This window comes from Musca vetustissima, unplaced genomic scaffold (assembly GCF_032173495.1).
Source record: "Musca vetustissima isolate MV318-11 ecotype Yass unplaced genomic scaffold, APGP_CSIRO_Mvet_v1 utg34814, whole genome shotgun sequence".
Classification (NCBI taxonomy): Eukaryota; Metazoa; Arthropoda; class Insecta; order Diptera; family Muscidae; genus Musca; species Musca vetustissima.
Genome location: NW_026879866.1, coordinates 76,203 through 101,349, shown reverse-complemented (window position 1 = coordinate 101,349; position 25,147 = coordinate 76,203). Strand labels below are relative to the sequence as shown.

At 36.5% G+C, this 25,147-nt stretch overlaps 6 protein-coding genes across 6 annotated transcripts; 3 read left to right on the top strand and 3 right to left on the bottom strand.

The window, feature by feature from the left end:
* The first annotated feature begins 239 nt into the window (after positions 1-239).
* On the top strand, positions 240-2,588 carry LOC133325017 (conserved oligomeric Golgi complex subunit 5). The gene is made up of 2 exons (XM_061533844.1): positions 240-821; positions 918-2,588. Exons 1-2 carry the CDS (start codon positions 294-296, stop codon positions 2,586-2,588), a joined length of 2,199 nt encoding a protein of 732 aa, XP_061389828.1. The 5' UTR covers positions 240-293.
* Positions 2,589-3,560: 972 nt separating this feature from the next.
* Positions 3,561-6,503, top strand: LOC133325021 (serine/threonine-protein kinase TBK1). Its single transcript, XM_061533847.1, has 10 exons — positions 3,561-3,644; positions 3,707-4,172; positions 4,256-4,816; positions 4,886-5,037; positions 5,118-5,245; positions 5,308-5,383; positions 5,446-5,570; positions 5,629-5,806; positions 6,033-6,314; positions 6,402-6,503. The coding sequence occupies exons 1-10, from the start codon at positions 3,561-3,563 to the stop codon at positions 6,501-6,503; spliced, it is 2,154 nt and encodes a 717-aa protein (XP_061389831.1).
* Positions 6,504-7,609: 1,106 nt separating this feature from the next.
* LOC133325015 (protein cornichon) lies at positions 7,610-8,337 on the bottom strand. The gene is made up of 4 exons (XM_061533842.1): positions 8,177-8,337; positions 7,994-8,106; positions 7,773-7,916; positions 7,610-7,656 (listed from the first exon to the last, which is right to left on the bottom strand). Exons 1-4 carry the CDS (start codon positions 8,324-8,326, stop codon positions 7,629-7,631), a joined length of 435 nt encoding a protein of 144 aa, XP_061389826.1. The 5' UTR covers positions 8,327-8,337; the 3' UTR covers positions 7,610-7,628.
* A 5,384-nt stretch (positions 8,338-13,721) lies between these two features.
* On the top strand, positions 13,722-14,448 carry LOC133325016 (ragulator complex protein LAMTOR3 homolog). Its single transcript, XM_061533843.1, has 3 exons — positions 13,722-13,834; positions 13,977-14,169; positions 14,311-14,448. Exons 1-3 carry the CDS (start codon positions 13,770-13,772, stop codon positions 14,446-14,448), a joined length of 396 nt encoding a protein of 131 aa, XP_061389827.1. The 5' UTR covers positions 13,722-13,769.
* Positions 14,449-14,983: 535 nt separating this feature from the next.
* Positions 14,984-18,610, bottom strand: LOC133325020 (glucosidase 2 subunit beta). The gene is made up of 2 exons (XM_061533846.1): positions 17,563-18,610; positions 14,984-15,579 (listed from the first exon to the last, which is right to left on the bottom strand). The coding sequence occupies exons 1-2, from the start codon at positions 18,608-18,610 to the stop codon at positions 14,984-14,986; spliced, it is 1,644 nt and encodes a 547-aa protein (XP_061389830.1).
* A 3,318-nt stretch (positions 18,611-21,928) lies between these two features.
* LOC133325014 (syntaxin-5) lies at positions 21,929-23,162 on the bottom strand. Its single transcript, XM_061533841.1, has 2 exons — positions 22,876-23,162; positions 21,929-22,699 (listed from the first exon to the last, which is right to left on the bottom strand). Exons 1-2 carry the CDS (start codon positions 23,072-23,074, stop codon positions 21,936-21,938), a joined length of 963 nt encoding a protein of 320 aa, XP_061389825.1. The 5' UTR covers positions 23,075-23,162; the 3' UTR covers positions 21,929-21,935.
* Between the last annotated feature and the right edge of the window lie 1,985 nt (positions 23,163-25,147).

Here is a 25,147-nt window from a genome sequence, read left to right as displayed (position 1 = left end):
GGTCGTAAGTCACTCGAATTCGTTCGTTTAGAATTTTACAAAAACAGGCTGTATATTTTTCTTTGCAATTATATTACATAGCAGGTCTCCTTCAACCATTTCAACTTCCAAGCATTGTATAATTCAGGGAACACATATACCAGGTCTTAACGTATTTAGTATAGGCCCATAATCTAAAAAAAATCCTTTCATTTTCCAATTTCAGGGTACAACAAACGAACACAACTTTGATGCAACAGCAACAACATGATTGCATTGACGATGATGAAGATATTACAGCCTCATTGGCTGCTATGAATCTCACCATTGGTGATCAAATTCAAGAATTGAGTAAACGTCTCAATAACATCAATGAAGAGCTACAACAACAGGTGCGAGACAAACATGGAGCCCTCCTTCAACAAGCGACACATGCCGGCCGATTTGATACAGCACTCAATTCCCTGGCTGATGATGTTCAACAGATACGTTCAAGTGGTTATCGCCTGCGGCAACAGGTCGACAGCCAATTTCAATTAATTGAAAATCGTACCAAAGTATTGGCACGACTTCATGAATTGTCACATCTGTTAAGATCCTCGAAAACCCTACTGACTTTGACAACAAAATTGAAGGCGACAAAGGATGTTTTAAAACAAGCTGAGCTGCATTATGAACTAAATGAATTGATCGAAGATCCGGATATGAAGAAAATTGAATTTGTTCAAGCTGCCCGGAATTATGTCATTAATTCGAAACAGAAGATACGCAATTTGACGCAGATGCAATTGGTCACGGGTTTGCAGGAAAGAAATGAACAGCAAGTTTGCAATGCTCTGAAGGTGAGAATTGACATTTTTTATAATCCTAATCATCAATTTACCAACTTTTTTAACTCTGCCAAACTATGTTCTTTATCTGTTTTTTATTATTTTCAGATTTTCATGAACTTCAATACCCTGGAGACATCTATGGATAATTTAATTACCACCTTCATATCGGATTTGGAGCAGGCTCTCAAGGAGTGTTTTGCCGGCAATGATATATCGGTATTGAGTAAAAATGATCCGAATAACAAATCACTGAGTGGTTCACCAAAATCTTCAACATCAGCGATGAGAGGTCCCGGCAAAACACCCCAACTAACAACAACACAAAATTTCCGGGCAAAATTTTGGAAATCTCTACACTGGCTTATTTATGATGAACTCTATGAATATTGCACCCAAGTGCTGCTGCTAAACAAGGCTTTGGAACAGGTTCAGCTAGGTGGTATTTCAATCTCTCAGAAGGGAGAATATTTGGTACAATCGCAATTTTGGCAAGCAACACAAGAACTGATGCGCAAATATTTTACCGATTGTCCAGCCCACATTACCCAAACGTTACAGGAGGGCCTTTCGAAATTGTTGAGCTCCGTTCGTGGCTTTGAGGAGCGGGTGAATCGAGAATTTCTCTTCGATGAACAGCTATTTATTCCCCTCGAAGTGGGTTATATATCGAAATGCGGGGCAAATATGAAAGCCTGTTTGGCTGGGGTTGATTTGCCCAACAATGAGACGGTGGATAATTTCATTCGGGTCGCAGCCACGGAATTGAGTAATGCCCTGGTGGACGCACGTTTGAGTAACTCGGTTGCAGCGGTGTTCATATCATGTAGCAAAGATTTTTGCACCAAATTGGAATCGCAAATCAAATTGGGTCCCGATTCGGTGCAAGTGGTGGATATGCCAAATACCCAACAGATTCAGAATACGTTGTTGGCCAATATTTTGTACTACTTCAAAGATTCCGTAAGGCGTATGCTAAGAGATTTGGGCCAGCAATTGGATCGAACTCAATCGTCGGCTAAACAGGATATCACGAAGTCCCTGGAACAAGCAGATCTTTTGATAACCACAATTCTGCAGCAGATTATGGATTCCATTATATCAACCATAAATATTATCATCCTGAGTATACATCGTGAGCCGGGTCTAAATTCGGAGAAAATTTCCACAGCCGGCCCCTCAATGTATATGAAGGAGTTGCAGGAATTTATACAACGTGTATGGGCGAATCACATCTCCGCCTATGAAGATGGGGAGATTGTCACCAAATGTGCCTGCGAAGTGGCCAAACGTTGCATCGATTTCTTTATACACAATTTGAGCATTTTAAGGCCGTTAAGTTATGCCGGCCGGCAAAGATTGAAAAACGATTGCAACCACATGGAGAATGCCCTGAAGCCGCTGTGCAGTAACATCTCCGAATTGGGCAATTCGGCACGTATGCTAAGAGCCATGTCATTCTTGATCATACAAAATCCCTCGGAATTGATTAAGCAGAATATTGGTGCGGATTCCCTCGTGCCATCGTATATAATTCTATTGCTATTATTTGGCTATGGTGGGACGGAATTGCAATCGCCCCATACCACAGTTAATTGGTCAAATGAGCGATTAATTGAATGGCTTGAGGGTCACAGTGAACGGGAAAAACTTGAACTAATATCGGGAGCTCTGCAACGTTACCGGGACAGTGTTCGCCGCAAGAAGAGTGAACAATACGATGAGGTGTATCCCCTAATGGTGGAGTTTTTTGAAAAGGCTTCAAAGGTGGATAATTAATTTTTTTCTTTAAAAAAAAGAAATACATTTTAAGTTAAAATAATAATATATAATATTAAATTAATAATATTCAAAAATAAAAAAATACTGGTTTTGATTTTATGGAGAAAAGTCTCACTTCAGACAAGGCTCTTAGATGGATTCAACAATTTTACAACTATAAACGTGAACTTTTTAGGAATATTTTTCAACAATTTTCCACATTATAGGCGTGCATTTATTATTTTTTAAATGAATATTTTTCAAAAATTTTCACAAAATTTTCGTTTTTTAAATGAATATTTTTCAACTATTTTCAGCATATTTTTTAAAATAAATTTTACTTTTCTAATTTTTTTAAATAAATTTATTGCGTTTAAATGAAATTTTTTGAACAATTTTCAAAAAAAATTTCTTGGAAATGCTTTAATTTTTTGAAAAAAATATATTTTTAATTCCCAATTTGCGATAACATCTTTTTGGATGTGCTTTACAAACATGCCCGCTATGTAACAACGGCCTCCACTTCTCATAGTCAGCTGTTTTCTGAAAAAGACAACAATCGATTGTTATTTGTTTCCATTTTCGGTCTAAAGACCCCTAGTAAATTCTGCTACAATTTCTTTGTTATCAATAGTTCAAACAATGATGCATCAGCTGGAATTAGTTCCCTGCATAACAATAAAACATCAGCTGGAACTAGTTTCCTGCATTTCCTTTTCTGTGAATAGTTGCAATGAACTGGTGCATCAAATAAGTGAAATTCAAACAAAAACACGTACGTGCAAACTGCAATTTGGTAGTCTGGAAATTATTCATTTTTCGTTGTTATTTTAAAGAAAAATCCATTCAATTATTTCACATTAACGTTGTAATTCTTAGAGCAGAGTAGAAGAGAGCATTGCCTAAGAGAAAGTAAACAATAAATAAGGAAAAAGAAGAAACGTACAGATCTGCAAAACATTGGCAAAGGCAAAGAGTCACGATATAAAAATGTCTTTTCTGCGGGGTTCCCTGAATTATGTTTGGTGTACAACAAGTGTGTTGGGTAAGGGTGCTACGGGTTCGGTATTTCAGGTAAAGTACCCAAATAATAGATGTAAAGATGTGTATTACGTTTTCTTGTTATTTTTATAAAGGGTGTCAACAAAATCACCGGAGAATCTGTTGCCGTCAAGACATTCAATCCCTATAGTCATATGCGTCCACCAGATGTCCAAATGCGTGAATTTGAGGCCTTGAAAAAAGTCAATCATGAAAATATTGTCAAATTGCTGGCCATCGAAGAGGATCAAGAGGGCAGGGGTAAAGTTATTGTTATGGAACTATGTACGGGTGGTAGTTTATTCAATATACTCGATGACCCGGAGAATTCTTATGGTCTATCGGAAAAAGAATTCCTATTGGTATTGGAACATTTGTGTGCTGGCATGAAACATTTGCGGGACAACAAATTGGTACATCGTGATTTGAAACCGGGGAATATTATGAAATTCATTTCGGAAGATGGTCAAACCATTTACAAATTAACGGATTTCGGAGCGGCCCGTGAACTGGAAGATAATCAACCATTTGCATCGTTGTATGGCACTGAGGAATATCTACATCCGGATCTATATGAACGAGCTGTTCTGCGTAAATCCATTAATCGTTCCTTCACCGCCAATGTGGATCTGTGGTCGATCTACATCCGGATCTATATGAACGAGCTGTTCTGCGTAAATCCATTAATCGTTCCTTCACCGCCAATGTGGATCTGTGGTCGATTGGTGTAACCTTATATCATGTGGCAACAGGGAATTTACCCTTCCGGCCCTTTGGAGGACGTAAAAATCGCGAGACAATGCATCAAATAACAACACAAAAAGCTTCAGGTGTAATCTCGGGCACACAATTATCCGAAAATGGACCCATTGAATGGTCTACCACGTTGCCCCAACACTGCCACTTATCCGAGGGATTAAAGTCATTGGTTACACCACTGCTGGCCGGGTTATTGGAAGAAAATCGTGAAAAGACTTGGTCATTTGATCGTTTCTTTCAGGAGGTTACTGTCATATTGCGTAAACGTGTTGTTCACGTCTTCTTTACAAATCGTACCTCGTCCATTGAGGTATTCCTTGAGCCCGAGGAACAGATTGAACATTTCCGTGAGAGGATATTAATGCAAACAAAAGTTCCAATTGAAAAACAAATTCTGTTATTTAATAATGAACACTTGGAGAAACGCATTACAATGCATACAACGGGTAAGTTTAATGAGAAGTTTTTTTCTGGTTTTTAAAATAAATTTTTTAAAAAAATATTTTTTTTTATAGCAAGTGGTTTTCCCGAAACCTCCAGTGAATCACCAATATTCTTATACAGCAATGATGATAATAATGTTCAATTGCCACAACAATTGGAATTGCCCAAATTTCCGGTATTTCCCAGTAATGTATCGGTGGAAAATGATGCTAGCTTGGCAAAGGTACTTATTCGAAATCAAATTTTAATTATTAATCATTTAACAATTTTTTTTTTTTTTGTTTTTATTTTCTAAATTTTAAGGCTGCCTGCAGTGTGGGCCATGAGTGCAAGCGGCGTGTGGACACCTTTACCTCAATTGATATATTAATTAAAAAAGCCGTTGAACAATTCATTGAAACATTGACCACCACCATTACCCTGCTAGTAAAGTAATTTAAATATGCAATTCAAAAATAGAAAACATTGTTAATTTCTAAAAATATATTTCTAGGAAAACCAAAAATTTCCATGAGCTGTTAAGAACTGTCATGGACTATGCTGATTCGGTGCAGAGCATTGCAAAGATGGTAATCTTAACTCTTAAAATTTATTAAGTAATTAATTAAATTTCCAATTTACCTTCCTAAAGACAAATCGTGATCAAGAATGCAAGACAATTTTAACGAATTTGGAAAATCTTAAATCCGATTTTGATGGTGCCGCTGATGTTATAATGCAATTATATTCGAATTTTGTTATTGAAGATCAATTGAAGTAAGATTTCAATTATATTTATTTTTTTTAAATAGTAATATATATTTTTTCGATTTAGTGAACAATGGACATCCTCAATGCATGGTAAAAAATGTCCCTGTCGTACAAGAGCCAGTCCTCGGGCTAAATATTTAGTTGAACGTTTACGTGACTCCTGGCAACATTTGCTAAGGGATAGAGCAACCCGCACATTGACCTATAATGATGAACAGTTTCATGCATTGGAAAAAATTAAGGTAAAACAATATTTCCCAATTTTTTTCCAGAATTTTCAAGAAATGTTACTGTCCTCAGGCTACAGATGAATTTTTTCTATAAAAAAATATTGTCCTCAGGGTCCTGATGTTTTTTTTTTATATAGAAAAATTTGTCCTCAGGGTTCTAATTGTCCTCAAAAAAACTCGAGGGGTTCTGTTATTTTTTCTATGTTAGCATTTTTTTCTCATCATTTTTTTGTTACAGGTGGATCGCAATGGAAAAAGTATCAAATCTTTGCTCTTAGATGATACTAAACCGGCTGTCGCACAAATGGCTGAGTGCCTTGCCGATTGGTATAAATTGGCCCAAACGGTTTATTTGAAAAGTGAAATTCTGGAAAAAGATGTACGAGAATGTGAACGTAATTTACATCGAATACGTGATGATTTATATCGACTCAAGAATGATTTTCAAAAAGATATGGATGCTAAGATGGTCAACAATAATAATCAGTTGTCGAAAATGGAGCAGAAGAATCGTTTAAAAGTATGTAGCAAAAAAAATATTTCTCTTGGAAATTTTTTCCAATATTTTGTTATTTTATTGTTTTAGTTTATGCAACAACAACAACAGGAAATAATATCCATAATGGAACAGAACAGTCAATTGATTCTAATGCTTCAGGAGTTGGGTATTGGCATTATACCAAATCAAAAACAAAGTATTATACCCTAGACTAACTAACATTCCCCGATTAATTAATTTTTTAAGTTATTTTTTATGGTTAAATGGACACACACACATACTGTACTGCATGATTTTTATACTATACTATATTGTGAATTTATCCAAGACAACATTTTTTGTATTTTAATTTAATAATGTTAGAAAAATGTACGTTACACCATTCATTTAGGAATATGGTATGCCTATTTTGAGATAAAAATATATATATGTTAAAAATTTTAAAACTTTTCTTTTTGTGTTAGGCCTCAGGATTTGTTTTAATACTGAAAAAATTGTTAAATTTTTCGTTACGATTCTTTAAGAAAAAAAAAATACCTCAGGGTACTGAGGAATTTTTTTTCTATAGAAAAAATCATCCTCAGGGTCCAGAGGAATTTTTTCTATAGAAAAAAATGTCCTCAAGTTCCTTAAGAATTTTTTTCTATAGAAAAAACCGTGTTCAGTGTCCAAAGGATTTTTTTTTTCTACAAAAAAATTGGTCCTCAGGGCCCTGAGAAATTTTTTTCTATAGAAAAAATTGACCTCAGGGTCCTGACGATTTTTTTTCTATTGACTCAGATTTTTTAGTGTTCAAACATCATCTCATTTCTATGCTATCGATTAAAGTCCGCAAGGTCAAATATTTATCCACATATGTTTCTATTTGTTGTAGTAATTAACAACTTTAGAAAAAAAATGTTGTTATAATTATTTTAAGATAAGATAATGCGCTGGTAAGGGCCTCGTGATTATCTATGTAGTTTTTTGTTTAATCTCAAGCTTGTCCGAGACGCCGACATAACCAAACAAGTACACATGGAGGGATTCACTTAAACATTTTCGTTTCTCTTATTATTATTATTAAATTTGTTTTTTTTTAAACTAAAAAATACATTACAGAGAAAATTATAATATTAATTTTTTTTTATAAAGAAAAAAGTGCTTACATATCCACACAAACTTTTTTTTGGAAAAAAATGTTTCAGGATTTTTGATCTTTTGTGTATTTAATTTCGATTTTGTTGCTGCTATTATTTTTATGGGGACAATGACTGTTTGTTGACTATCACGATAGTGAAAGAGACAATGACGACGACGAGGAGTGTATTATGAACGGATTTAGCTTAGGCGTTTTTACGTGGATATTAGGGAATACACCATTCTAAAATTAAAAAAAATAGAAATAAAAACACACATGTTAATCCATTTCAATAATTAAGGGCTAGATGCCAAAAATATATGGGCACCAGAGCACAACCAAACGACAGCAACACATACCCATAAATGTAGTAGAAGAATGAAATTAAATAAATTGCCAATTTAATCCAACCCTCTCGCATATTTTTGGTTAAATTATCTGATGATAGCACTGTTGTGGGATCATACAGACCCGGACCAGACATAACGGGGCGATTTTTGTAGCTGTAAGCAAGAGTCAAGAAATGACATCATTAGATGTTCAAGGGAAGAATAGTTTTTTGTTTTTTTGGGAACCTTACCGCCATATATGATAGGCAATCAAGGGTATGTTGATACACAGTGAAAACCATTCGCCACATACCAAAAACAATAAATTCAGGAATATATGCAGAATATATTCCGGTAAGACTAGCTGCAAAAAGAAAAAAAACAAAAACAATATAGTATATTTTATTTTATTAAATAATTACCACCACTCTTACCGGATTTAAGCTATTACACTGATCTATGGGATTCTTATAATCCGTCTTCAATTCATCGAATGCAATAACATGGAATATTGCAAAGAATATTAAAAACGCATCGCCAATCAATGCTATTATATAGGTAAATGCTGTGAAGTTGAAAGCCATTGTCGTTGCCCAGTAATTTTTTTACATTCAGACACAACAATCGCACACAGTATTCTTTTAAAAGGCGGGTGTTGGTTGGTCTGCTCTGCTAGTTCTTGTCCCTCCTTTTTTCCTCCTCAATAAATAATCTCTAAGGCTGTTGGGGGTTTCCACACACATTACACATTTATATGAATCTTTGAAACAATATTTACTTACATTTTTTCTTTGAGGAAAGAAAATCTTTAAAAATTCTTTTTTTTTTTTTGCTAAAATGCCTTTATGCTCTCCTTCGCAGTTTTGTCATGACAATTGACAGAAAGTGTTCTTGGCAGTGACAGTTCGATGATTTGTCATATTGTATTGATATCGATAAATGTCGATAGTTATGATAGACCGTTACTCAATGTAAATGATATGGCAACAATAATTGTCAGTAAACGTAATATTTGAGATAGCCACTCCCATGAGATAAATGAAGTTAATTTGCTTGCTAGTTCATGCCATAATGCAATAACAAGCAAATTTAATCTAGTAACACTAGAAACTATGCACTTTGACAGTTAATCGAATAGTCAGCTATTCCCGCATTGAAGGTTAGGATAGGTTTGGGGATGTGTGGGGGCTGCAGCACTCTGAGGCCGTTAGGTCCGTTGTGATCATACACGAGAAGAAAAGAGATAAGGAGAGAAAATTGGGGAGAGACGAAATAAAGAGAAATACAAAGATGAGAAGCTTACAGAAATATATAAGAATATAAGTTTGGAATAATGCCGATGGCTATAGAGATCAGACAGAAGATATATTACGTGTAAAGGTTGCACTTTTCCAACCACTTTAGGTTTCTAATTATGCTGTAGATTAGAGCAGGTTCGGTTGTTGAGAAGAAGCTAAGACTCGGTGGAAAATGAGCACCCACTGATTGGTATATGTCATCCTCTAAGTCACCCAAAGAAACGTGACATACGGAATCAGTTTACTCATTGAATAAATAAGTAATTTTTTTTAAATATATTGTTACGAATATAACTTTAGATTTAAGTTAATTTAAGAATTTGAATTGTAACGTAAATTTCTACTACGCAGTTTATTTGAATAACTTCACAACAACAACCACTGTATAGATTTTTCTACATCCTTCCATTTCCTCTTTCATTTTCTATTTTGTTATTGTCGTACAATTCTTGTTAAACGTCATTCCTCTTTCTTTGTTATTCCCTCGCCTGTATATGTGTTGTTGTTATTCCTCTTTCTTTGTTATTCCCTCGCCTGTATATGTGTTGTTGTTGTTGTAAGTTTGTTTACTCAAGTTTGTTGTTGTTATTGTTACTCAATGTGTTTGTTGCATTGGTAGATTGTTCGTGATCTAGGTGTTACCAGATCGTCTAGAAACTTCTGTAGCGACAGGCAGGGCTCATATAAATAGAGGGAATGGAAAGGCAGTGAGTCAGTTGTGAATCAGATCGCGAATTGAAACCGTCGTGTAAAGTAAAGTGCAAAGTAAGTTGTGTGAATAAAATCATTGTAATAATCGTAATCAGAAAGAACCCGCGTTTTATTTGGTACGAATTGTATCGGGAAATAAAACAACGTCTACACGGGATTTAGTAAAATCCAAGAACGTAACAATTGGTGTCAGAAGTGGGATTACGATAATACTACGATGAAGTTTAAGGATCTACGAGTGGAAGACTTAAAGAAGGAGCTCAATAAATTGGAATTGTCCTCTACTGGCAACAAGGCTGAACTACAAAAACGTCTGTTGGATGAGTTCGAGCGCCGTGGTATGAACATCGATACATATGAGTTTGACAGTAAGGATGAAGTGGATTTATCGGAAATGGGCGAATCCAACGGTGGGGAAGTCTCGTCAGTAGCTGCCAGGGGTGACGATTTCAGAGAAATGCTGGCTAAAATGTTCGAAGAGAATTCCAGAAACACGAGACGAATGTTCGAAGAGAATTCCAGAAAATTAGAAGAAAACTCGAGACGAATGTTCGAAGAGAATTCCAGAAAGTCAGAAGAAAACACGAGACGAATGTTCGAAGAGAATTCCAGAAAGTTAGATGAAAATTCGAGAATAATGAACGAGAAACTCGAGAACATTACAGAAGTTATTGGAAGGAGAGTGGAAACCGTGGAGGTCCAAATTAAAGAGTTGGATAAGAAAGTGCAGTCGGTTGACGAGAAATTTCTGGCCCACGACCACAGGTTTACGAATCTGGAGAAGAAAATGTCGGAACTGGAAATTAAGGGTGGTCCGGTGCGAGTTCTTGATAACACACTAAAAATCAAACCTCCTGTATTTGACGGCTCTACGTCATTCAATGTTTTCAAGTTGCAGTCAAAGACATAAAAGTATAAAGATAGGACAATTGAATTTCCAAGTTGGCCGTTAGATGGCTTTTGCTCTGTTGTTACGATATCGTAACAACATTTTCTGTTAATTACAAAGAGAACTACATTTTTTACTCTCTGAAATGCAATGGAATAATGACAGAAAAAACCTAGAGAGTTTAAAAACAATTTATATGGCTGGCAACATTCTGCAAATATATATGATGTGTTCCACAATGTGCAAGGCGAATTTTTGTCGCTGCTACAGAAATGTATAAATATACAATAAAAACAGAGTATGTACATATGATATATAATTATTATTATATATAACCAAAAATAACATAGTATTTTAGGTTTTTTAGTAATTTAAAGAGTTTCTCCTACGCCATAGAATCGTTTAAAAACGACAACTTATTGAACTTTGTATACACATGTGGTGTTGTGTGATTATTGTGAACCCCCGATGCAATGAAAACACAATGTAAATAGTGAAAAACCGCGAAAAAGCCTTTCAATTTATAAACGTAAGAAGGGAATATATATTCAATACTTATTTCAATCAACTTAATAAAAATCTGGATACTATGAAGAGACTTTGAAGACCGCGAAAAAGAAAATCGGTTCAGATTTAAGGTAAATGGGGCACCAAAGTCCCTTCATATATTTCGATTTGCACGAAATTTGGCACTTTGGCAATTAGGTCCAGAATGATATGTGCTAAGTTTCGAGAAAATCGATTCAGATTTAATATAGCTCTCATATATAGTTTTGTCAGATTTTATGTAAAAGGTGCACCAAAGCCCCCTATTCTTGGTGTCATATTTTTTTTTATTCCGATCTACTCTTGAAGATATAGCCGATTGATTGAGTCAGCATCAAGTGACGGCAAGAGTGATTCTTAAACGCATTTCTCGAAGCAGCGTTTCGCGAATGGCCGGCACGATAACTCATAAACTAATAATCCAATCGGTTTGTTAGTACCCAATTATTAATAATTAAACCTTTTTTTTATAATTTTGTTGTTGTATAATTAATTTATTTATTGCCATAAACTTAATAATTTTGTGTGTTTTTATTTTTTTGGGAAGATTTTTTTGAAGCGGAAATAAAAATTTTGAAGTGACGGAGGATATTTTAGTCATAAGTAAAAAAAAATAGATTGAAAACCAGTGAGCCGAGCAGTATAGTCGAACGGGGCCGACCATATGAAACCCTACACAACTTCAACGAAAATTTGACTTCCTGTAGTTCTTTATTCTGAGCTTGAGCAATATTTCGCAATATTTGCAACCTCTTGACCGACTAGAGGTAAACAAATATTACAAATATTCAGTACAGCCCTTCTAAGTGCTTGTCCAGATTCCCTTCACCGTGGGTTGTGCTGTGCTATTCGGCCTGTGGCCTATAAATCGACTCGTAAAAACACAACAAAATAAGTTTTTGGTCACTTCAGCCCAAAATTATTATCTGATCATCACCGAAAATTATAGGCGTTGTCCTTGACCATAACTGCAACCTCATGGAACATTTCAAAGCGATCACCGTGTGATAATGGTTTACTAAATTATATTTGAATAACCTAAACACCTCTTAAAACTTAAGTGTAACTCCCGCAGCCGAGTACATACGACAATATTGGTATTGGTATCAATTTAAAGGTCAACAACTCTATTCCGTATAGAACAAAAAATTTTAATTTTTCACACAAAAGTCAGGGTCCATTTGACCCGCTAAATATTGACCGATCTTTATTTAAAACTGGCATGTTTATTCTTTGCCCTGATCCCATTCTCCGTGTAAAAATTCGCAATGTTGGGGTCAGAATTGCGGCCTCTGGAGCGACCAGAAAACCGACAAAAATAAAGTATTTGGTCCATTTCATCCCCTTAATATCAACAGATCTTTACCAAAAATCATAGGGATCTTCATTGGCCAGAAGAACAAATAATAATGGACAGACGGACGGCCACACATGTCTAGATCGATTCAGCTAGTCGAGATATGACGATCGGTATACTTAACGGTGGGTCTAGGACCAACACGCGGCGTTACAAACTCTTGGGGCTGCACAGAGCTATAATACCCTGACATACCCTAAAATCATTGTTGTTTTAGTATTCATGGGTCATTATTTGAATCCGCATCGTAATCTTCAGGCATCCACATCAATAAACATATTGCAAACAAATTAAAAATTTATAAACAATTTATAAAATTTGGAAAAGTTTCTCCAGTTCAACCATTAGAGACCAATTAGCCTTAATCAAATCATCACGGATGTAATCCTTGCAAGCATCGAGACCTTGGCCAACTTATCATCAGCTTCAAAATGACGGCCAAACATTTTTGGTGATTCACCGGGTATGGGTTCAATTTTAACCCAAATATTTTTGATTCGATTGAGGTGACAATGCCAATATCGACAAACTCCTTGCTCGGCACACAAATCGGTGTACCAACTTTCACAATACCATTTTCGACCATTACACCCATGACAAAGGGGGTCACGACTGTTAAAGATGAATTGTGGCAGGGGAACACGGCAATTGAGTTTACTTGCGGCAATTATTATCGTTCCCTTTTGAACTTGCTTCATGCGTCTATACAAGGCAATTCGGTTTCGAAAATATTTCTTTTTTCATTTGATGTCAATAGTTTTTTCACATTTAAATAAATATAAAATGTCAACAAATACGAAATACACAAAACGAATTGCCAGAAAATTGTCGGTACGAGCAATTTTTTCCATTTCTATTCCCCTTGCCCTTCTCTCCTACAGTCAAAGACTTGCCGCAAGTAAACTTGCCTAATCTAAATTGTGACAAATTCTTCAAATAAAGTACGCAAAAAAAAATAATTTAATTTCATACAATCTCAAACTTCACTTTGGTTACCATATTTTTCAAAATAATTAACATTGCTGTTAAGTATTTTTTGGTGAGAGAACATCAAAAAGTGCATTTTCCATTAAAATGTGTAGCCCTCTATAGCACAAATTTGACACTAATATTGGAAAATGCGTCTTGTCAAGTCTTTACGATTGTATGTCTTTGTGTATGTCTTTGTTGTTTTCTTGTTTTTGATTTTGTTCGGTTGATTCGGGGAAAAAGAAATACAATTATTTATGGATACGCCATCGCTAGTCATGTCCAAGGATATAAATAATTATTTCGAAGGACTTCTTAAGAAGTGGGTAATCGTTCTGAAATGTTTCCTTCCAAATACACGCAGCGGTAAAGCAGTCTGCCAGATCTCTAAACATTTGTTTGCTGTTTTTTGTTGGCCCTTTATTTAGAATATTTTTTTAATGATCAGTATTGTTTACTTCCAGAGTCCATGGTCTCTATATAATACAAATAACTGATCGTGATGGTGCGCCCGTGATGCGTGTTAGCCAAGAAAAAAATGTAGACTTTACATTGACGCCCTCCTTTATATCGACATTTACAACGGCCAGTGATCAGGCTGGCAAATTGGGTCTGGGACGTAATAAGACCATCATATCGATGTATTCAAATTATCAGGTGAAGTATTCAAATTATCAGACTATCAATAGGCGTGTATTTTTAAAAAATACTTTTAGAGTACCAAAAATAGGCGTGGATTAGGCTAACTGCAGTAGTGGATTTAAAAAAAAATATTTGTAATTCTGAATTTTTTTCCAGGTTGTTCAAATGAACAAATTACCCTTAATTCTAACATTTGTTGGTTCGGAAAATTGCAATACAGGCCATATTTTGGCATTGGAACATCAGCTGGATGCCTATTTAGAAGACATGAGACTTGCTGTTAGCGAATCTTAAGAAAAAAGCCCAGGGTTCTTCTCCAGACGACTCTTAACACCATCCATTAATTAAATGAACATCTTGATGATGATGATGATAATTTTGTTTTTCTTCTCGTAAATATTTACATATTTGTAAGTTTTGTTGTAATAATGTATATTTATACGTGTATAGTATTTTGCTAAACAAAAAAATTATAATAAACATTTTTTTATAAATAAAAAACCGCATAACTTGTTATTTAATAACTTTTACATTTATTCTTTACTTAAAAAATGTCTATATATAAATACATCAAAAAGAAAAAAATGAAGGAATGATTACTTTTCGGTTCTTCTTCCTGTAACACTTTGAAACTTCCGGTTAACACAAATTTTTTAAAAAATATTGGAAAAGAGTTGAAACTTTTGGAGCCAATATTTATTTTTTTACTAAATAATATTTTTTTCTTAAAGAAATTTGTTGGTTTTTTTAGTTTACATAAATAACTGCCTGCAATTGGTTGGGGATATATTTTTCTTTGAAGTTTTTGTTCTTCCATTCATCCGCTTTTTTACAATTCATCTTTGAAACGTTGTTCTTCGGCCTGGAATGCTTCCTCATCACAAGCAGCTGGTGTTTCGAAATCAAAGAAATATTCACAACGATTGGGTTCACTAACCGCCGTAATCCGTGTCTCTAGGGCACACTTCAAGTGCACAATTGCCGAACGCTGGGGACCATTCCAACAGGATGCACCATGGGCATATTTTTGTTTAGTATATTTACGTTCGCCGCCATCGTCGTGCAACCACTGATCCCATCTACCCAAAGTGGTTTCCGCACCACCACTACGTCCCTGTTGTGAGGCTCGTTCGAAGGGACACAATGTGTAGACATATTCACGATCTTCAAATTTATAGCATTCACCTTCGAGTATGGCGTATTCATCGTGGGGACCATAATCTTTGGAATTTTGATCATCGATGTCACGAATCTCTTGATCGATTTCACGTATTGTGCGTTCAACTTCGGCAAAGGAGTTGCGTGCCTCATTTGCCAAATTGATAATACGTTGGGTTTCTTCATCGTATTCCGGTGTTGGGGCATTATGAGTATCTTGTACAGTACCCTCACCCACATCGGCTTCATCATCTTCATAGGCTTCTTCTTCTTCCTCTTCGGCACCATCTTCAGGATATGTCTGGGGGCGATGTATTTCTAAATGTTAGGAGGGGGAATAAAAGAAGACAAAAACCTCGATATGAGATAAGATAAAAAAAAGAAAAAAAAAATGTCTCAGGAATCTGAAGATTTGTTTCTATCTAAAAAATATCTTGAAGGATCTGAGGCATTTTTTCTATCCAAAAACTTGTCTCCAATGAACTTTGAATTTTAGTTCTATAGAAAAATTGTGTCCTAGGACCTTAGGATTTTTTTCTAAAGAAAAAGATTACCTAATTGAGACCAGCGCAATTTTTCACCCAAATAAAATTTAGATTTTTTCAATAAAAAAATTACCCAAGACCACTCAGGGTGTTCTTTTTTCTGCCGGAAAAAATTCCTCAGGCGTCTGAGGAATTTTTTCTATAGAAAAAATTGTCCTCAGGTTCCTGATGAATTTTTTTCTATAGAAACATTGGTCCTCACGGTCCTGAATTTTTTTCTATAGAAAAAAATTGCCTCAGGTTCCTGATGAATTTTTTTCTATAGAAACATTGTCCTCACGGTCCTGAATTTTTTTCTATAGAAAAAAATTGCCTTCAGTGTCCTGATAAATTTATTTTTGCGATAAAAAATTTGTCTCCATGGACCTGATGAATTTTTTTTTATAGAAAAATTTGTCCTCAGGGTCCTGATGATTTTTTTTCGATAAAAAAATGTTCCTCATGGTCCTGATGAATTTTTTTCTATAGAAAAAATTGTCCTCAGGGGCCTGAAGGACAAGAAACCTTATAGCACCTCAGGAGAGTTCCTGTAACCTCGTGCACATCTTTCTCAACTTTAAATATTACTCTGCGATATCAGTCCGCTTCATTAACTCCTTCGATTGATTCACTAAAGCAAGTCCAATACCGACCTACATTTAATCTTCATGATTTCACGTTTTTGTCTATTGAATTGTTCTCTATAAACGTCCCAACCTCTACGTCTTACTAGCACTGTGTTATATGCTCTTCGAGCATCCTTTCCAGCCAAGAATGCCCAATTACCACAACCTTGGATGATATCAGTTTCGACCATTCGGGAGAGGGTGGATTACCAGAGGGAGGTTTTTACGGCCTATCCGTCGGACTGACTTCGACAGTCCCTTACCCTCCGTCTTCGTCGATGCTGGTGTCTGAGACATCTCAGCACTCAGTTTACCCCTGGGGGGTACTGAGGGTTTAGACGTCTCAGGCACCAGCCTCCTAGGTGTACTTAAACATCCGACAATTTTTTCCTTCTTTGAATGGACTACCGTGGTGGTCTTCGTACTAGGTCTAGGAATCCTTTCAATTAAGAAATCCCTCGCAATATCATTCGGATTGTTCTTGGATAACTTCGGGATTAATTTGAGGTTCCTCTTGATCAAAAGGATGGAGTGCCCTGCAGTTACTGGTACTGATGATTCATCCATCTTAACGACTGGACTCTTCAGTATCAGTATCCGTTTTGACAGCCAACTGCCTGAGAAGTCTCGCGACGTCACTATCGGCCATGGAGATGGAGTTCGGATCTTCAACCTCGCCAGGATCTTCAACCCCTACTCATCATCTGGGAGGACTAACCTTGCTTCGGAGGAGACACCAGGATAGCTGCTGTGTTCGTCACCGTAGTGCTAATCACTGTAGTTTCCATGATGTCTTCCTCATCCGACAAGGGTGAGTCATCCCAGAGTTGATTCGGTATGCTCTCCTGATTAAGGTGGAAGGAGCCAGTACTGTGGGAAAATGCAACCAAAATCTCGAAAATATCAAAGAAACCAAGACTTCGATGTAAGAACTACGTCAAAACATTTTCCTAAATTGAAAATTTTCATCAAAGTTGTTATTATCCTACAAGAAACCGGAGTAACACATTACGGCCACTTCGGTGGTAAAATGCTGTTAAAACCTTCAAAATACCGATCACCGTTCAAATAGTTGTTCAAATTCCAAAAAATGCCCTTACCTTCACCACGTTCATTGTATTCCGTGATCATATCATCAATTTCAGCATTACCTCCCGTCTTCTCTTCTCTATCATTTTCTCCCTCATGCTCCTCCTCCTCATTGGGCAATTGTGGTGGTTTGAAAATACCTTGAGCCATCATCAACATAGGTTTAATGCGTGGCCAGGATAGTGTGATAAAACTGTCCAAATCAACACGATCACGTTCATCTAGGAAATATTTTGCCTCCTCCACACTGACCGCCCCATTACGATCCTTGTCTAGATTAATATCCACCTGTAGTTCGATGATTTCCACAAAGCCATCTTTATTGGTGTCATAGTGCATAAATTTGTCGGCAGCTTCATTTGGCAGTTGCTGATGCAAGTTATCATCTTCCTTTTGTTGTTGAGCTTCAGCTTCTTTGTGCAATTCTTTGAAGTAGGCAATGGCTTCCGATTCCAAAGATTCGGCTTGCTTTTTAATTTCCTCCTTTTCCTTCTTCAAAGCCTCTTGTTCCTGGCGACGTTGTTCCAATTCACGTCGACGATTTTCACGTTCCGCCTTAAGCTGTTGTCCCCTAGCCACCATTTCGGAACGCTTGGCTGCACCCTTTTTCAACATTTCCGCTTGTGATTTGCGTTGTTCTCTTTCCGCACGACCCAATTCATCGCAAGAATTTGAGCATCGCCCCGCCGTTGGATGATATTCATCACTGCCATCACAACAGTCACAAATGCCATCGTTTACGCGCGAACTTGGAAGATCTTGTGAGCGATGACCCTGATTTATACAATGGAAAATGCCATTGGGACAGGCGGAAGTGCCCGGTTCATCACTGCCATCGGGGCAATCACAATAATCATCATTAATTTGGGTGAATTTCAAAGTCTTACTTTCATCCAAACATTTCCAGGAGTTGTCGCCATTGGGCCTATACAACGTAGCCTTGGCCAATGGCACTCCAATGGGACGTGGAACTTCGGCCAATGTAAGGGCGCTCAATGTCGTCGCCGTAAGAAGAAAAGTGTATAAAAAAACCGAAAAAACTTTTTTACTGGTTAACATTTTCGTTGTGTGTGTGTGCTCGGTCGGTGGTGGGTTGGATTGTGGAAATTTCGAAAATGAAATTACACACGCACTTACGTGGTCTTTCCGAAACGATGTATCGTTGTTTTCAAAACAACTTTAATTGTTAACTTTTGTAAATTTTTGCAAAAAAAATTGCGATGTGTTGGTAAGATAACGAAGTCAAGATGAACCGGCGTTTTAGAGCCAGGGTTATGTAGATCGACTTTTTAATTAATCGATTTATCGAAAAGATGAAAATTGGAATGGGAAATGGGATGTGACGGCATCAGCGTGACCGTTGTGCCACTAAAGTGGCAATTTTGCCACTTTTTTCCGCCTTTGCTACTTTTGTGATACTTTTTCATTTTGATACAAAATGTGCCACTTTTTGAATTTTTGTGCCACTTTTTTAAAAAAGTACATAAATTAAAGCGATTTTTCATAAAACATAAGGCGGAGCGATTTTTAACTAGGTTGCGTTTTTTAACAGACGGAGCAATTTTTAATTTCTGTTTGTAACAGACGGAGCGAAATTATTATTAGGTCGCATTCGCATTTGTGTGTTGGTCTGTTCCCGTACTGCAAGAATCTACTAGATTTTACTATTTTCTTAGATAACATAAAGGAAAATTCGTTATCGTAGTACGGTGAAAATGTGTGTTTCGATTTGTAGAATTTTCGATTGCTATTTGTGAATAACAGCCTGTTTTTGTAAAATTCCAAACGAACGATTCGAGTGACTTACGACCAAACTCCTTGGTTTTAAAAAATATGTCATTTATTTTTGTTTTGAATCAGAAAACCTTTATAAACATAAATAAAGGTTTGTAAGTCACTCGAATTGTGTGAATTTTAACAGGCTGTAAGTAATTAAAAAATAAATGTTATTCAATAACAATATATGGTCTGATGCAAGAATCTACTACTTTTTACTACGATAACGAATTTTCCTTTATGATATCGAAATAAATAGTAAAATCTAGAAGATTCTTGCAGTACGGGAACAGACCAATAGTTTTTTATTAAATAAAAAGTAAAAAAAGTGTGCCACTTTTTGTGACACTTTTTCAGAAGTTATCTGCTACTTTTTTTAAAAAATGATACTTTTTGTGATACTTTTTGAAAATTTTCAGCGGTCACGCTGGACGGCATTTAACACAGGGGAAATTATTTAGAAAATATATTTCAATGACATTAGGTGTGTTCGTTTAATTTGCCAGAAAAAATAATCAGTAAAATATTGCTCTTGAAGGAAAAAATGGTCTTCTTTCAATTTTGACTTAATTGTGTGAAAACGTTAATCAAAAATTTTGACAGCTTAGGGGATTTTAATCCAAAATTGTCGATAAAGATTGCTTTTGACACGACCTGTTTATTGGATCATGGTAATGTTCAAAAAGAACAGGTGCGGACTTTTTTTTAGATGGTGGGAATTCAAAATTCTTTAAATCCATGGGAGCTCTGTCAAGTCCTATTAATAAGGCCAAATTTTGACATTAGACTTGAGAATTAACAGTTGACTTTCGCTAGCTGGGTGATCTTAGTAGGAACGAAGCTCTTTGACAGTGAATCGGATAGTCAGCTGCTATAAATGGGGGTAACTATTTATGATGTTAGTAGGTGCAGGCACATCCTCCTGTAGAGATGAAGAAGGAAACCTGGTGACAGATACAGACAGCGTGCTAAGGATCTGGAAGGATCATTTTGAAAAACTTCTGGTATCAAATAGTAGCGGAGAAGAGGATACCCCAGAACCAATAATAGATGACGGTATAGAGTGTATACCACCTAGCCAAGATGAAGTCAGAATAGCAATCAATCGGCTGAAGTATAATAAAGCAGCAGGTGCCGATGGGATACAAGCCGAACTATTGGAACCTCAGCATTCTGTGTCCAGTTCACAAAATGGAGACAAGACGATATGTGCCAACTATAGAGGAATAAGTCTCCTTCCTATCGCATATAAAGTGCTACCCAGTGTGTTGTGTGAACGACTGAAGCCAATAATCAATGACATTATTGGTCCATACCAATGCGTCTTCAGACCTGGCAAATATACCATTGGCACAAGATCAGCAGTTAAAGTCGGAAAGGACCTATCGGATCCCTTCAATGCCGAACGAGGATTCAGACAAGGTGACAGTTTATCGTGCGACCTTTTTAAATACCTGCTGGAAAAGGTCATACGAGAGGCAAAGGTGGACAGAAATTACACTCTGTACACCAAAAAACACATGTTACTCGCCTACGCCGATGACATCGACATAATGGGTCAAACACTGAGAGCGTTAACAGCCACCTTTGAACAAATTGAGAAGCAGTCTGCCAAAGTGGGTCGGGCAGTAAACGGCGAGAAGACCAAGCTGATGATATCAACGCGCAAGACGTCCAGAACTACAACTACAGGTAGTCATAGATTTTATATACCGCCATAAACAAAACGAATGACATCAGTTTTGAAATTCGGTGAAGGATAATGATGGCCAACCGATGCTACTATGGTCTGAGCAAACAACTCAAAAGCAAGGCCACATCTCGCCAGACCAAACTCACACTTTACAAGACGCTGATGCACCCGTGCTGTTATTCAGATCTGCGTTGACGGTGAATATCGCCGTCGAATGAACCATGAGTTGTACCAGCTATTCTCGGACATCCACATTGTTAGACGTATTGAGCTGCAGCAACTACGTTGGCTAGGTCATGTTGTGAGAATGGATGAAGATGCCTCAGCCCAGAAGGCATATAAAAGGCATACAAGTGAAGAATTCGCTTTCAAATTGGAAAACCGAATACGGTCTTTCCAATTGGGAAATCTTTATTAAGCTCGGCTTATGGAACGAAAGTTCTGTCACATGCCACCTAAGTAAGTAAGTAAGCAACGATGCTCTTTGACAGTTAAGCGGATAGTCAGCTGCTATATAAGGAGTACCTATTTATGGTAAAAATTAAAAATGTTTACCCTTTTGATAATTTTCAAAAATTAACAAATTTTATTAATGTATAGATTTGTTTGTTTGTTTTTTTCTCATTTACATAATGATGTTTTAAAATTAAATTACATACATATTTATATTTTATATATATATATTTCGTTATCGTTTCCACCCCTCTCGATTTTAATTTACATTCAAAAGAAATATTTTTTTTTTGCATAGATAAAACAATTTCCTTAAAGGAAATTGTTTTGGGAATATCTATAGGCAATAATAATGTAATTATTAGTTTATAATAATAATGATCAATTGTATTACAAACATACATACACACTTGGAACATCATAACAATCAATCGGTCGGTCGTTCGCAGGCGGCAGATTTCACTATGTCATAAAAACAATAAAGAATATAAAGAAAAATATCAAAACGCCAAAGATTTTAATCATAAGCCAACGATTTTTCGAAACCGATTGGAAATATTTCAATATTTCACCATGGGCGGCTTCAATATTCAGTTCAGCATCCTGGATATTTGTATCGATGCGTTCGACAATTTCCTCCTGCTCTTTGACCATGTGGGCCAATTGCTGGAAGATGCCACCCAATTCGACAATGGTCGATTCAATATTTTGCATAGTTTCAGCCCTCTGTTGGACATAATTATCCGATTCATCGTAAATGGCCAACTGTTGTTGGGTTTGTATACGTTGGCCGCCACCCCCACCAAGCAAGGGAGATGTTGGATCATTGGCCGCCGCCGATGACATGTCAATACTGACTTCTTGATTTTCCTCGCTCAGGAGCAGGGAACCTTGCTTGGCGGTGGCAGGTGAAACGGAGCTAATTGGTAGAGGCGCCTGGCCAAATTGTTCGCGACGAGATTTTTGATGTTTTAGATTTTCGGTGCGTACTTCAAGGATTTGCTTAAAATCGGTACTCATGCTGGCCAATTTCGACTGGAGGGCCAAGACCATGTTGGAGGAATGTGATACTAAATGCTTGCCGTTGACGGTGCGACGTTGGTCTTTGGAAATTTGCTGTAGGCGTGCTATGTGCTGATTCAAGGCATTCAAATCGCCCTTGATGATGTAGGTGAGTTCTTGGATTTCCTGGGGTCTGTCATCGAAGAGGGTGCGTTTTTTGGCCACTGTAAAAAAAACAAATAATAATTAAAATATTTTTTAAATATTTGGTCTGTTCCGCGACTGCAAGAATCTACTAGATTTTACAATTTTCTTCGATATCATAAAGGAAAATTCGTAAATAGTAAATTCTTGCAGTATGGGAACAGGCCAACTATTAGTGGTTAACGGTTCTACTCACACATTGTTAACTTCTCCAATTTGGCATAGGTACTGGCAATATTCTTGCCAATCATCTTCGCCACCATCATAAACTCCGAATAGCTCTGAACCTGTTTGGCCTTGCGTGGATCTCGTATATTGACCGCACGCGATATATTACGCGATTGCAGCGAACGGATCGCATTGTTAAATTCACCGGTACGATCTCGGGCAGCCATGACAACGAAACTTTCCTTATCGAATAGATCCTCTAAATCGTCTTCGATTTCCTGTATGGGATGGCCTCCTCCTCCTCTAAATGAAAAATTGTCTTGTCCGGTAGATGTGGGTGCTTGTGACTCTTGATAGCTGCCAGTAACGGCTTTCAAAGGCTGTTGTATGAAATTACGTATTGCCTGACCCGATGTTGCCTGTTGTATGCGTGTCGACAATGAGCGTAAATTCCACTGGCGTCCTGCTTTCGAGTACTTATCGTCGTCGTCGGTGTCTATAGGCACTTGATTTTGATTTCCACCACCAGTACCACCTCCAATATTTAAAGATGTCTGGGGATAAAAGTTTGCTTGCTGTTGCTGCTGTGCACCTAATAGAGGCGCTGTGGCTGTGGAGGGGCCAACAACAACACCGTTCGTTCCAAACAAAGGATTGTGTGGATAATTGGAGTTTTGAAACTGCTGATGATGATTTGCTTGACTCTGCTGCTGATGCTGCTGTTGTTGCTGATTTATTATTAGAGGATAGCCCTCTTCCTGTGCTGTCTGGTCGTACTGATGTAAACGTCGTCGTGTTTGCATCTCATAATCTACAACTGCTCAATTGTGGCAGCAGTTTGGGTTACACTTTGGCCTTGTGTCTCGGAATCAAATCGCCAAACACACAAAATTCCAATTCGTCATTCATGCACTGGTACCACAGTAAGTACTTGTTTGTGTGTGTATGACTGTGTGATGGGCAACTCTATTCCAAGATTGTATTTTTTTCTTGTCTTCTTTTTATTCACTTGTTTCTTATTGCACTTTGTTTTATATTGGCATATAGTTGAGACTTTTTTTCTTTAATATTTATTGTTTAAACAAATGAATTTTGTGTATTTATTTTACTTTTTTGTTGGGGGAGAACATTAATTCACATTAAATCTTTCTTTTTTGTAAATAAAAAAAAAAAATAATCCTTACACATAGGAAAAAGAGATGATACGTGGTAACACACACAACAGCTGTCAAAAGTAATTGGCAATGAGCAGTGAAATGATAGCTCTTAGACAAGAGAGTTAGTTATGACGGATGTCGTAAATATAACGTAACGTACAACATACCATTCGTATAACCAACGTAAAAAATTTGTCTTTCGTGATGATAAAGGAATATTAACGTCCTGTTCTATTATTTGAAATGACTTTCGATATAACATATTGTGGTATGTTCCAGAACAGCAAGAATCTAGTAATTTTAACTATTTTCCCCGATATCCGATAGAGATATTTTAAAATGCCTTAATAATTGGGAAATAGGTCTAGGACGACCTTGAACCTACCGAAAATGAAGGTGATAGATAAACATAAAAAAACAAGTCTGATATTATCAAAACAGCGACAATTGATGTTGCCGTTATATGGAGACTTTCCAAAAAGCGGACTTATATTCATAAACCTAAACCTACATACCCCCATCCTACAGCCCAAAATTGATCCCAATTCCAAATTTCAGGATCCCAGCTCTATCAGTTCATCAAAAATTCAAATTGTACCAAATTTAGTACCCTTATTTCTTAATTTCAACGTTTCCAGTTCTATTGGTTTACCTAAAATTTAAATTGTACTTCTGGTGTACCACAAGGATCTATTTTAGGTTATTTCTGAAATGGAAAGTTCCTTATGTAAACCTTATGTATTTGCAGATGATATTTTTCTATTGTTCAAGTCATTTTCGTCGGATAGATGTGTTAATTCACATCTTGCTTACATTTCCAATTTACTACTACGCAGCAAGCTTGAAATAAATACTGCAAAGACCAAGGCTATGCTTTTTCACCCAAGAAGCCATATTATTTTAAATCCCAATATCTCAGTAAATGGTCTTACTATTGAAATTGTCGATTCTTTAAAGTGCCTTGGCGTTATAATAGATTCAAATCTTAATTTTACAGAACACATAAATAATATTTCAATGAAAACATGCTTTATCCTGAGAAGACTATATAGTCTAAAAGCCTTCACACCTAAAAATGTAAGGATACATCTGGCTAACTCATTATTAATGTCTTTACTCAACTATGGCATTGAAGTTTATTCT